The sequence below is a fragment of the Oncorhynchus clarkii genome, chromosome 20 (assembly GCF_045791955.1).
Source record: "Oncorhynchus clarkii lewisi isolate Uvic-CL-2024 chromosome 20, UVic_Ocla_1.0, whole genome shotgun sequence".
Classification (NCBI taxonomy): Eukaryota; Metazoa; Chordata; class Actinopteri; order Salmoniformes; family Salmonidae; genus Oncorhynchus; species Oncorhynchus clarkii.
Genome location: NC_092166.1, coordinates 3,852,124 through 3,864,778, shown reverse-complemented (window position 1 = coordinate 3,864,778; position 12,655 = coordinate 3,852,124). Strand labels below are relative to the sequence as shown.

Here is a 12,655-nt window from a genome sequence, read left to right as displayed (position 1 = left end):
ATTCACCTTTTGTACTGAATACAAAGTGCTGTATTGGGTTTCCCTGAACATAACACAGTACCACTCTCCATATTTTCAAGCACAGTGGTGGCTGCATCATGTTATGGGTATGCTAGAAATTGTTAAGGACTGGGGAGTTTTTCAGGATAAAAAAAATAAACAGAATGGAGCTTATCACAGGCAAAATCCTAGAGGAAAATCTGGGTCAGTCAGATTAATTCACCTTTCAGCAGGACAATACTTTTATTCTGTACAGGGTTCCTTCTTAACTTCTTTGGGATAGTGGGTGGTATTTTGACGTCCAGATGAAAAGCATAGCCAAAGTAAACTGCCTGCTACTCAGAAGATAGGATATGCATATAATTGATAAATTTGGATAAAAAAAAAAAACACTACAGTTTCTAAAACTGTGAAAATAATGTGTGTAAGTATAAAAGAACTGAAATGGCAGGCGAAACCCCGAGGACGAACCATCCCCCCAAATATGTTTTTTCATCCTACCACTGATTTCAATGGCTGGCACTTTTATAATAGGGCGAAACTGTGCCCGATTGCAGTTCCTAGGGCCTCCACTAGATGTCAGTCTTTAGAGAGAGTTTCAGGAAAAATGAGTGAGAAGAAGTAGTTTTTCTAAGGGCTCTCATTTTGGCTGTAGTGTTTCCATGCGCATGGCCGAGATAAACAAAAAGAACGCGCTCTCTCTGGTAAAGACAATAACGATTCTCAGTCTTAAATTTGATCGTTTACTTGCGTATTAGGGTACCTAAGGATTGATTATAAACGTTGATTGACCTGTTTGGATAAGTTCATTGGTAATGTTTGGGATTCATTTTGTATGCATTTTGACCGATGGAAACCGGTGGATTATTGAATGAAGCGTGCCAACTAAAACTGAGTTTTTATGGATATAAAAGGACTTTATCGAACAAAAGGACCATTTGTAATGTAACTGAGACCTTTTGGAGTGCCAACAGAAGATCTTTAAAAAGGTAAGACATTTATTATATTGCTATTTCTGACTTTCGTGTCTCAACTCCCTGGTTGAAAATGATTTGTTATGCATTTGTGTGCCGTCCTCAGATAATCGCATGGTTTGCTTTCGCCGTAAAGCCTTTTTGAAATCTGACACCTTGGCTGGATTAACAAGAAGTTAAGCTTTATTTTTGATGTATTACACTTGTGATGTCATGAAATATTTATAGCAATTATATTTAATTTGGCGCTCTGCCATTTCACCGAATGGTGGCCAGGTGGGACGCTACCGTCCCACCGTATCCCAAAGAAGTTTTAACACTGTCAATTAGGTAAGTAATTCCATCCATCAATTTTCTCCTAACACAGCCATTAAACTCTAACTATTTTAAAGTCACCTTTGGCCTCATGGTGAAATCCATGAGCAGTGTTTCCTTCCTCTCCAGCAACTGAGTTAGGAAGGATGCCTGTGTCTTTGTAGTGGCTGGGTGTAATGATCCACCATCCAAGGTGTAATTAATAACTTTCACTCAAAAGGATATTCAAATATCTGCTTTTTAAATGTTTTACCCATCCACCAATCTGCGCACTTTGCGAGACATTGGAAAACCTCCCTGGTCTTTGTGGTTGAATCAGTGTTTGAAATTCACTGTTCGACTGAGGGACGTTACAGATAATTGTATGTGTGGAGTACAGACATCAGGTAGTCATTCAAACACCATGTTAAACATTATTACTCCTGAACTTATTTAGGCATTGCCATAACAAAAGGGGTTGAATACTAATAGACAAGACATTTCAGCTATTCATTTTTAATTAATTTGTCAAATTTAGAGAGACATAATTCCACTTTGACATTATGGGGCATTGTGTGTAGGCCAGTGGATTTTCTCTCTCAATTGAAATCATTTTAAATTCAGGCTGTAACACAACAAAATGTGGGAAAAGTCGAGTGATGTGAATAGTTCTAAAAGGAACTGTATAGCATACCTTCTTCCCAACCATGGCTCCATCTCGGTCTGTCCCAGGTTTGGCCATGGCGCATTGTGCTGGTGGTGCGGACGCCATCCTGGGCGTCCTCCCTCCCACCGCGTGACTAGCTACGGCCCAGCACACTCATCATGGACCTACAACAACAACAACAACAACGGTAAAGATGTCAATAATGCTACAGTGTTTTCCGTACGTACAGAGTAGCGAGCCAAATAGAAACAGTGGCCAGCCAAGGAGATTCTGGAACGAGCTCTAGTTGTGGCGGGCCTCTGGTACATTCTGATCCAAAATACACATCTAAATTATTCAATTCAATTTCACCTCCCAGATCAGTAAAAATCAGTTGTGATATTGTGTAGAAAGACATTACTTTACAATTCAAAATGATTGGAAAATATATGAATTCAAGTTTGTCATATCGTAAACATGTCTAGACTAACAGTGAATAGCTTACTAACGGTCCCCTCCCAACAACGCAAAGAGAAAAATAACACAGAAGAACAATAACCTTGCTATATACACACGGGGTACCAGTACCGAGTGGATGTGGATGAGCACCAGGAAATGGAGGTAGACTAGGGCTGTCCCCGAGAACAACAAAAAGAGTGTGTTCTTTTGACAAATCGATTGTTTTTTTTCCCCCTATATAGACACCCTCTGTGTTAATAAAAACACACACACACATACATACATACATACATACATATATATATATATATATATATATAACAATACACACACACTACTGTGCTTGTCTGATGCTTTAAGCACACTGTGATTAAATAATTCTGAAAAACAAATGACGCAAGAGGGAGCAAGAGATCAATATAGCCTAACCAGAAGAGATATAAACCTCTTCCTGACCGCTGCTGCTCCCCTTTACAGATAACAGGTAACCGGCTTCACCAGGGGATCGGAAACCTTCTCCATTCTTACCATTTCTACCCGCGTGCCAGTTATGATTTTCAAATGCACATTTTTTTCGTGGAACACCCAAGAATATGCTAAAATCTAATCTATAAAAATGTACATGGGGGGGGAAAAAAAATGAAATAATTTATGATCTACAGGAATCTTTTAAGTGGACCACAAAACAAATACTTAGGATGGTTAAGAGACAAACAAAGACTTTATTCCATTTCAACAATATGAAAGCAGATCTAATCAAATGGAACAAACTTCCCATGAATCTTACAGGTAGAATAAACCATGGCTCCCAAAGTTATATTTATTCTTGATGATAATACCCCACCGAAGACATTATAATTTTTTTTTAAAAGTATACGCGGACATAAGAATTTATATAATAAAACTGATGGAATAAAGTCGGACGGTGGTTTTGAAGCTTCCAGATAACCCAAGACTTTTTCTTGAGACAAAACATTAAGAACACTTCCCTAATATTGAAAGCGTTCCACAGGGAAGCCTGCTCTCTCTTCTTCTAGCTAGCCTGTTCTCCTAGCTAGCCTGCCCTCTCTTCTTCTAGCTAGCCTGTTCTCCTAGCTAGCCTGTTCTCTGATCTCCTAGCTAGCCTGCATTGTTTTTCTAGCCAGATGGTATTCAAAGTCAGGGTCACGACCCCAAATGCAATTAAAATATATACAAAACAGTAGGAACACCTTCCTGAAATTAGGAACACCTTCCTGAAATTGATTTGCAAAATCTTTATGTCCTCAGAACAGTCTCAATTTGTCGGGCATGGACTCTACAAGGTGTCGAAAGCGTTCCACGGTGATGCTGGCCCATGTTGACTCCAATGCTTCCCACAGTTGAGTCAAGTTAGCTGGATGTCCTTTTGGGTGGTGGACCATTCTTGATATATACGGGAACCTGAAAACACAGCAGTGTCGCAGTTCTTGACACAAACTTCTGGCACCTACTTACCATATCCCTGTTCAAAAAGGCACTTAAACCTCAATTAGTCAGGGCATGGACATTTCAAGGTGTCAAGCGCTGGCCCATGTTGACTCCAATGCTTCCCACAGTTGTGTTAATTTGGCTGGATGTCTTTTTGGGTGGTGGACCATTCTTGATACACACGGGAAATGGTTGTGTCGGAAAACCCAGCAGCGTTGCAGTTGTTGACACCCTCAACCTGGTGCTCTTGTCTTGCCCATTCACCCTCTGAATAGCGCGCACACACAATCCATGTCTAAAATGGCCTCAAAGCTTAAAAATCCTTATTTAACATGTCTCCTCCCCTTCATCTACACTGATTGAAGTGGATTTAAGGGACATCAATAAGGGATCCTAGTTTTCACCTCAACATTATATGGAAGAAAATTAAAGCTTATACAAGAACCAGTATCACTAACAATTGTTTGGCCGATATTCAATAATTTTCCAAAATAACTGATGCCGATAAATAATATTAAATATTTTAGCGTCCTTTTAAGCATTCTACTACAGTTACATAGTTAACACACACACGGCGGTCTACGGCACTGCATCTCGGTGCAAGAGGCGTCACTACAGTCCCTGGTTCCAATCCAGGGTGTATCACATCCGGGCGTGATTGGGAGTCCCATAGAGCGGCGCACAATTGGCCCAGCATCGTCCGGATTTGGCCGTCATGGTAAATAAGACTTTGTTCTTAACTGACTTGCCAAGTTAAATAAAGGTTACACACACACACACACACACACACACACACACCACGCTGACCAAAAAGTTATTTTGTTGGCATTTACGTATGTCCCCATTACCAGTAAAACATAATCAAAACCTATTTCTTTCACTTACTTGCTGTGCTGTTTCATTGTTCATTTGTTCAGTTTCATTCCCCAACCAGGATTGGGTCTTTGCCATGTCAAATAAGCTTGTTGACCAATCAGGACCTGAATATGACTGCACGTCACATAATAATTTAACGCTTTCATTAATTTGACGTAGTTATTACACAATGATTACACTATCACTTGCATTTCATATGTCACAACGATTCGTCTGCTATAATGCTGGTAAATTTGTCTGGTGCACCTACAGTACTGGTCATAATAAAAAGCTAGCTAGCTCATGGATGTAAAACAATGTTCATCCCCAAAAACATGACAATCTGTTTCAGTAGCTATAATTAGCTATAGCTAGGTGTCATCATCTAAAATAACCCTAATTTATAACGCAGTTCTTATTTGATTAATGGTGGTCGGACCATCTATGTGAAGCTAGCCACAAAGATGAGCCACAATAGTGGACTTGCGGTTGGCCTTCAAAATAAAAGTGTCATTGACAGTGACGCAAATGCATACAAACAGTAGAATTATGCCATAATTGAATAGATCATGCTAAACGGGGTTGGAATGTTATATAAAATCAACAAAAGACAATAATTTGTTAATTTGATAAATCTTTGATGATCAGTGACGTGGGGTATCAGTCTACTCAGTGACACCCAGAGAACATTAGCATCGTAGCTCTTATTGCGGGACTCTGAAACAACTGAAATGAGCCACATTTATTGTCAATCTACGTGTACTGAACACTATTCCTGAGGAAAAACAATACTGCATGGATGTTTTGGAGTCTGATAACTCTGAGGAGGACATTGGAAAAAAATATATTGGGTATTGAGTAGACTATTACCCCATTTCATTGATCCCCAATCCTTAGGTAAAGCTGTACAGTGCATTATGATTGTCAATACACACAATAGGCTGACTGGGGAGGTGATTATCATTTTCAAATAGGTACTTTTATTTTGAAGGCAAACCCCAAATTCCACTATTGTGCCTAATCCTTATTGTGGCTAGCTTCGCAACACCGGTCAGGTCGAGCCTCACTAGCCAGATGAAGCTAGGTGACTGCTTAACACGTTAGCTTTGGGCAGGTTAGCAAACCACATGCATAGCTGACACCTAGCCACTTAGCTAGCGGGTTAGCAAACCACATGCATAGCTGACACCTAGCCACTTAGCTAGCGGGTTAGCAAACCACATGCATAGCTGACACCTAGCCACTTAGCTAACGGGTTAGCAAACCACATGCATAGCTGACACCTAGCCACTTAGCTAGCGGGTTAGCAAACCACATGCATAGCTGACACCTAGCCACTTAGCTAGCGGGTTAGCAAACCACATGCATAGCTGACACCTAGCCACTTAGCTAGCAGGTTAGCAAACCACATGCATAGCTGACACCTAGCCACTTAGATGCCTCAAGTCCTCAACTGGAAGCTTCATTAAATAGTACCCACAAAACCCCAGTCTCAACGTCAACAGTGAAGAGGCGACTCCGGGATGCTGGCCTTCTAGGCAGAGTTCATCTGTCCAGTGGTTGTGTTCTGTTGCCCATCTTAAATCTTTTATTTTTATTAGCCAGTCTGAGATATGGCTTTTTCTTTGCAACTCTGCCTAGGCCAGCATCCCGGAGTCACCTCTTCACTGTTGAGACTGGTGTTTTGTGACCACTACGATTTCCCCCCTGTAGCCAATTCAACTGCAGTAATTCCAGTAGAGATTATTTGGAAATTCCATTAGCAATTTGACAAATTATTTAACACTCAGGTAGATGGTTTTTCCAAAGACCCCTTTTCTATACGTTAGAACAGAAATCAAATCCTTTGCTATTTCATAATTTTGTGGATGAAAAACAGTTAAAAAATATGTGATACATGCCTTAAATTCAAAATAATAATAGACTCAGCTTTTCATAAAACATACTCTTATGAACTTCCCATGTTGATGCTCATGGGTCCTTGTGACAGACTAGGATTTGAACCCGGGTCTCCTGCATGCTAAAGACTGCTAGCCCAGTTGAGGTAAAGCCAATACCTAGGGACCAAAATCTTCAGGTTTCAGGCAAGATCATTTTCTAAACAGTCAAAACAAAATCACCCGAAAAGGGAGGACCAATCCACAAGAATTATGATTAACAGAATGCGACATTTAGATCGTTTGGCCCAAAGATCTTCGGTCCTAATCCTCCACACAGCAGAGTGACACTAATACGCTGAATGAGACACTGCATTAAGACTAAAACAGCAATGCCACGTGGGTAAAAAGTCTGTATGCTGCTGGAAGGGCATGCGGGCTCTTTTATCCTGCGCTGGCTGTCAGAGTAAAATGGGGGTAGGTCTCTGTCACAAACACTCCCCGTCAGACCCCTGTAGAGTGGTAGGATGGAGGCAAGAGCAAAAGCCTGATTACTGAGAGGGTAGAGAAGAGGGAGGAGAGAAACCGAGTGGAGGGGGAGAAGAGAAGAGGTGGAGGTTGGAGTGGGAAAGGGAGGAGGGATAACAATGAATGCTGCGGCCTCACACGGACTCACACACACACACACACACACACACACACACAGAGAAAGAAAAGCACACACACTATACTTTAACATGTGGCCAGTAATCCACACATGTAGAGGCAGCACCAGGGAAGAGAGAACCTACGTCCCAAATGGTGCCCTAATCCCTTTACAGAGCTCTATGGGCCCTGGTCAAAAGTAGTGCACTATATAGGGAATATGGCTCTGATCTAAAAGTAGTACCACTCTATAGAGAATAGGGCTCTGGTCTAATGTAGTGTACTATATAGAGAATAGGGCTCTGGTCTAAAGTAGTACCACTATATATAGGGAATAGGGCTCTGGTCTATAGTAGTGCACTATATAGAGAATAGGGCTCTGGTCTATAGTAGTGTACTATATAGGGAATAGGGCTCTGGTCTATAGTAGTGCACTATATATAGGGAATAGGGCTCTGGTCTAAAGTAGTACCACTATATAGGGAATAGGGCCCTGGTCAAAAGTAGTGCACTGGATATAGAACAAGTTGTCATTTGGGACGCCAAGGCAGGGATCAAAACAGACAGGCCGAGGGGGCGATGCCAGGCAGGGATCAAAACAGACAGGCCGAGGGGGCGATGCCAGGCAGGGATCGGACAGGCCGAGGGGGCGATGCCAGGCAGGGATCGGACAGGCCGAGGGGGCCGATGCCAGGCAGGGATCAGACAGGCCGAGGGGGCCGATAACAGGCAGGGATCAGACAGGCCGAGGGGGCGATGCCAGGCAGGGATCAGACAGGCCGAGGGGGCGATGCCAGGCAGGGATCAGACAGGCCGAGGGGGCGATGCCAGGCAGGGATCAGACAGGCCGAGGGGGCGATGCCAGGCAGGGATCAGACAGGCCGAGGGGGCGATGCCAGGCAGGGATCAGACAGGCCGAGGGGGCGATGCCAGGCAGGGATCAGACAGGCCGAGGGGGCGATGCCAGGCAGGGATCAGACAGGCCGAGGGGGCGATGCCAGGCAGGGATCAGACAGGCCGAGGGGGCGATGCCAGGCAGGGATCAGACAGGCCGAGGGGGCGATGCCAGGCAGGGATCAGACAGGCCGAGGGGGCGATGCCAGGCAGGGATCAGACAGGCCGAGGGGGCGATGCCAGGCAGGGATCAGACAGGCCGAGGGGGCGATGCCAGGCAGGGATCAGACAGGCCGAGGGGGCGATGCCAGGCAGGGATCAGACAGGCCGAGGGGGCGATGCCAGGCAGGGATCAGACAGGCCGAGGGGGCGATGCCAGGCAGGGATCAGACAGGCCGAGGGGGCGATGCCAGGCAGGGATCAGACAGGCCGAGGGGGCGATGCCAGGCAGGGATCAGACAGGCCGAGGGGGCGATGCCAGGCAGGGATCAGACAGGCCGAGGGGGCGATGCCAGGCAGGGATCAGACAGGCCGAGGGGGCGATGCCAGGCAGGGATCAGACAGGCCGAGGGGGCGATGCCAGGCAGGGATCAGACAGGCCGAGGGGGCGATGCCAGGCAGGGATCAGACAGGCCGAGGGGGCGATGCCAGGCAGGGATCAGACAGGCCGAGGGGGCGATGCCAGGCAGGGATCAGACAGGCCGAGGGGGCGATGCCAGGCAGGGATCAGACAGGCCGAGGGGGCGATGCCAGGCAGGGATCAGACAGGCCGAGGGCGATAACAGACAGGGATCAGATGCCATATGTAGATCTGGCCCTGATCACCACAACTACATAATACAGCACCATGTGACAAAGTTCATTAAATCAAAAACCAAAGAGAGATAATTGTGTACTATGGTCATCATCAATATAGGCTGTAGTAAAGGGGGCTTTGCCTTTAATCCAACTGAACTGGGAGGGCATAGGCCCAACCACTTGGGAGCCAGGCCAAGCCAATCAGAATGAGTTAGGCCTGGCTCGCAGTCAGCGTTCCAATTCATCAAGAAGGTGTTCGATGGGGTTGAGGTCAGGGCTCTGTGCACGCCAGTCAAGTTCTTCCACACCGATATAGACAAACCATTTCTGGATGGACCTCGCTTTGTGCACATGGGCATTGTCATGCTGAATACAGACTGGATGATCTACGATAAAGACTATCCTACCAACGGGACATTAAAAACTGTAATATCTTATGTTTCACCGAGACGTGGCTGAACAATGACACGGATAATATAGAGCTGGCTGGCTTCTCCGTGCATCGGCAGGACAGAGCAGCTACGTCTGGTAAGACGAGGGGCGGTGGTATGTGTCTATTTGTCAATAACAACTACGTCTGGTAAGACGAGGGTCGGTGGTGTGTGTCTATTTGTCAATAACAGCTGGTGTGCGATGTTGAATATTCAAAGAAGTCAAATCAAATCAAATTTTATTTGTCACATACACATGGTTAGCAGATGTTAATGCGAGTGTAGCGAAATGCTTGTGCTTCTAGTTCCGACAATGCAGTAATAACAAGTAATCTAACTAACAATTCCAAAACTACTGTCTTGTACACAGTGTAAGGGGATAAAGAATATGTACATAAGGATATATGAATGAGTGATGGTACAGAGCAGCATAGGCAAGATACAGTAGATGGTATCGAGTACAGTATGTACAAATGAGATGAGTATGTAAACAAAGTGGCATAGTTTAAAGTGGCTAGTGATACATGTATTACATAAGGATACAGTCGATGATAGAGTACAGTATATACGTATGCATATGAGATGAATAATGTAGGGTAAGTAACATTATATAAGGTAGCATTGTTTAAAGTGGCTAGTGATATATTTACATCATTTCCCATCAATTCCCATTATTAAAGTGGCTGGAGTTGAGTCAGTGTCAGTGTGTTGGCAGCAGCCACTCAGTGTTAGTGGTGGCTGTTTAACTGTCTGATGGCCTTGAGATAGAAGCTGTTTTTCAGTCTCTCGGTCCCAGCTTTGATGCACCTGTACTGACCTCGCCTTCTGGATGATAGCGGGGTGAACAGGCAGTGGCTCGGGTGGTTGATGTCCTTGATGATCTTTATGGCCTTCCTGTGACCTCGGGTGGTGTAGGTGTCCTGGAGGGCAGGTAGTTTGCCCCCGGTGATGCGTTGTGCAGACCTCACTACCCTCTGGAGAGCCTTACGGTTGAGGGCGGTGCAGTTGCCATACCAGGCGGTGATACAGCCCGCCAGGATGCTCTCGATTGTGCATCTGTAGAAGTTTGTGAGTGCTTTTGGTGACAAGCCAAATTTCTTCAGCCTCCTGAGGTTGAAGAGGCGCTGCTGCGCCTTCTTCACGATGCTGTCTGTGTGAGTGGACCAATTCAGTTTGTCTGTGATGTGTATGCCGAGGAACTTAAAACTTGCTACCCTCTCCACCACTGTTCCATCGATGTGGATAGGGGGGTGTTCCCTCTGCTGTTTCCTGAAGTCCACAATCATCTCCTTAGTTTTGTTGACGTTGAGTGTGAGGTTATTTTCCTGACACCACACTCCGAGGGCCCTCACCTCCTCCCTGTAGGCCGTCTCGTCGTTGTTGGTAATCAAGCCTACCACTGTTGTGTCGTCCGCAAACTTGATGATTGAGTTGGAGGCGTGCGTGGCCACGCAGTCGTGGGTGAACAGGGAGTACAGGAGAGGGCTCAGAACGCACCCTTGTGGGGCCCCAGTGTTGAGGATCAGCGGGGAGGAGATGTTGTTGCCTACCCTCACCACCTGGGGGCGGCCCGTCAGGAAGTCCAGTACCCAGTTGCACAGGGCGGGGTCGAGACCCAGGGTCTCGAGCTTGATGACGAGCTTGGAGGGTACTATGGTGTTGAATGCCGAGCTGTATTCGATGAACAGCATTCTCACATAGGTATTCCTCTTGTCCAGATGGGTTAGGGCAGTGTGCAGTGTGGTTGAGATTGCATCGTCTGTGGACCTATTTGGGCGGTAAGCAAATTGGAGTGGGTCTAGGGTGTCAGGTAGGGTGGAGGTGATATGGTCCTTGACTAGTCTCTCAAAGCACTTCATGATGACGGATGTGAGTGCTACGGGGCAGTAGTCGTTTAGCTCAGTTACCTTAGCTTTCTTGGGAACAGGAACAATGGTGGCCCTCTTGAAGCATGTGGGAACAGCAGACTGGTATAGGGATTGATTGAATATGTCCGTAAACACACCGGCCAGCTGGTCTGCGCATGCTCTGAGGGCGCGGCTGGGGATGCCGTCTGGGCCTGCAGCCTTGCGAGGGTTAACACGTTTAAATGTCTTACTCACCTCGGCTGCAGTGAAGGAGAGACCGCATGTTTTCGTTGCAGGCCGTGTCAGTGGCACTGTATTGTCCTCAAAGCGGGCAAAAAAAGTTATTTAGTCTGCCTGGGAGCAAGACATCCTGGTCCGTGACTGGGCTGGATTTCTTCCTGTAGTCCGTGATTGACTGTAGACCCTGCCACATGCCTCTTGTGTCTGAGCCGTTGAATTGAGATTCTACTTTGTCTCTGTACTGGCGCTTAGCTTGTTTGATAGCCTTGCGGAGGGAATAGCTGCACTGTTTGTATTCGGTCATGTTACCAGACACCTTGCCCTGATTAAAAGCAGTGGTTCGCGCTTTCAGTTTCACACGAATGCTGCCATCAATCCACGGTTTCTAGTTAGGGAATGTTTTAATCGTTGCTATGGGAACAACATCTTCAACGCACGTTCTAATGAACTCGCACACCGAATCAGCGTATTCGTCAATGTTGTTATCTGACGCAATACGAAACATCTCCCAGTCCACGTGATGGAAGCAGTCTTGGAGTGTGGAGTCAGCTTGGTCGGACCAGCGTTGGACAGACCTCAGCGTGGGAGCCTCTTGTTTTAGTTTCTGTCTGTAGGCAGGGATCAACAAAATGGAGTCGTGGTCAGCTTTTCCGAAAGGGGGGCGGGGCAGGTCCTTATATGCGTCGCGGAAGTTAGAGTAACAATGATCCAAGGTCTTTCCACCCCTGGTTGCGCAATTGATATGCTGATAAAATTTAGGGAGTCTTGTTTTCAGATTAGCCTTGTTAAAATCCCCAGCTACAATGAATGCAGCCTCCGGATAAATCGTTTCCAGTTTGCAGAGAGTTAAATAAAGTTCGTTCAGAGCCATCGATGTGTCTGCTTGGGGGGGGATATATACGGCTGTGATTATAATCGAAGAGAATTCTCTTGGTAGATAATGCGGTCTACATTTGATTGTGAGGAATTCTAAATCAGGTGAACAGAAGGATTTGAGTTCCTGTATGTTTCTTTCATCACACCATGTCACGTTGGCCATGAGGCATACGCCCCCGCCCCTCTTCTTACCAGAAAGATGTTTGTTTCTGTCAGCGCGATGCGTGGAGAAACCCGTTGGCTGCACCGCTTCGGATAGAGTCTCTCCAGTGAGCCATGTTTCAGTGAAGCAAAGGACGTTACAGTCTCTGATGTCCCTCTGGAATGCTACCCTTGCTCGGATTTCATCAACCTTGTTGTCAAGAGACTG

The 12,655-nt window shown here is 45.7% G+C and overlaps 1 protein-coding gene across 4 annotated transcripts in view; it reads right to left on the bottom strand.

Annotated features, from left to right (window-relative positions):
- Positions 1 to 12,655, bottom strand: part of LOC139375790 (ankyrin repeat domain-containing protein 12-like) — a 65,592-nt gene that overhangs the window by 36,550 nt on the left and 16,387 nt on the right. For all 4 annotated transcript variants that reach the window (XR_011627849.1, XM_071117650.1, XM_071117651.1 and 1 more), the window contains exon 2: positions 1,963 to 2,099. Coding sequence is in view for 3 of the 4 variants with exons in the window: in XM_071117650.1 (XP_070973751.1) it covers positions 1,963 to 2,040 (78 nt within the window). In the remaining variant the exon portion in view is untranslated. The remainder of the gene's footprint in view (positions 1 to 1,962; positions 2,100 to 12,655) is intronic.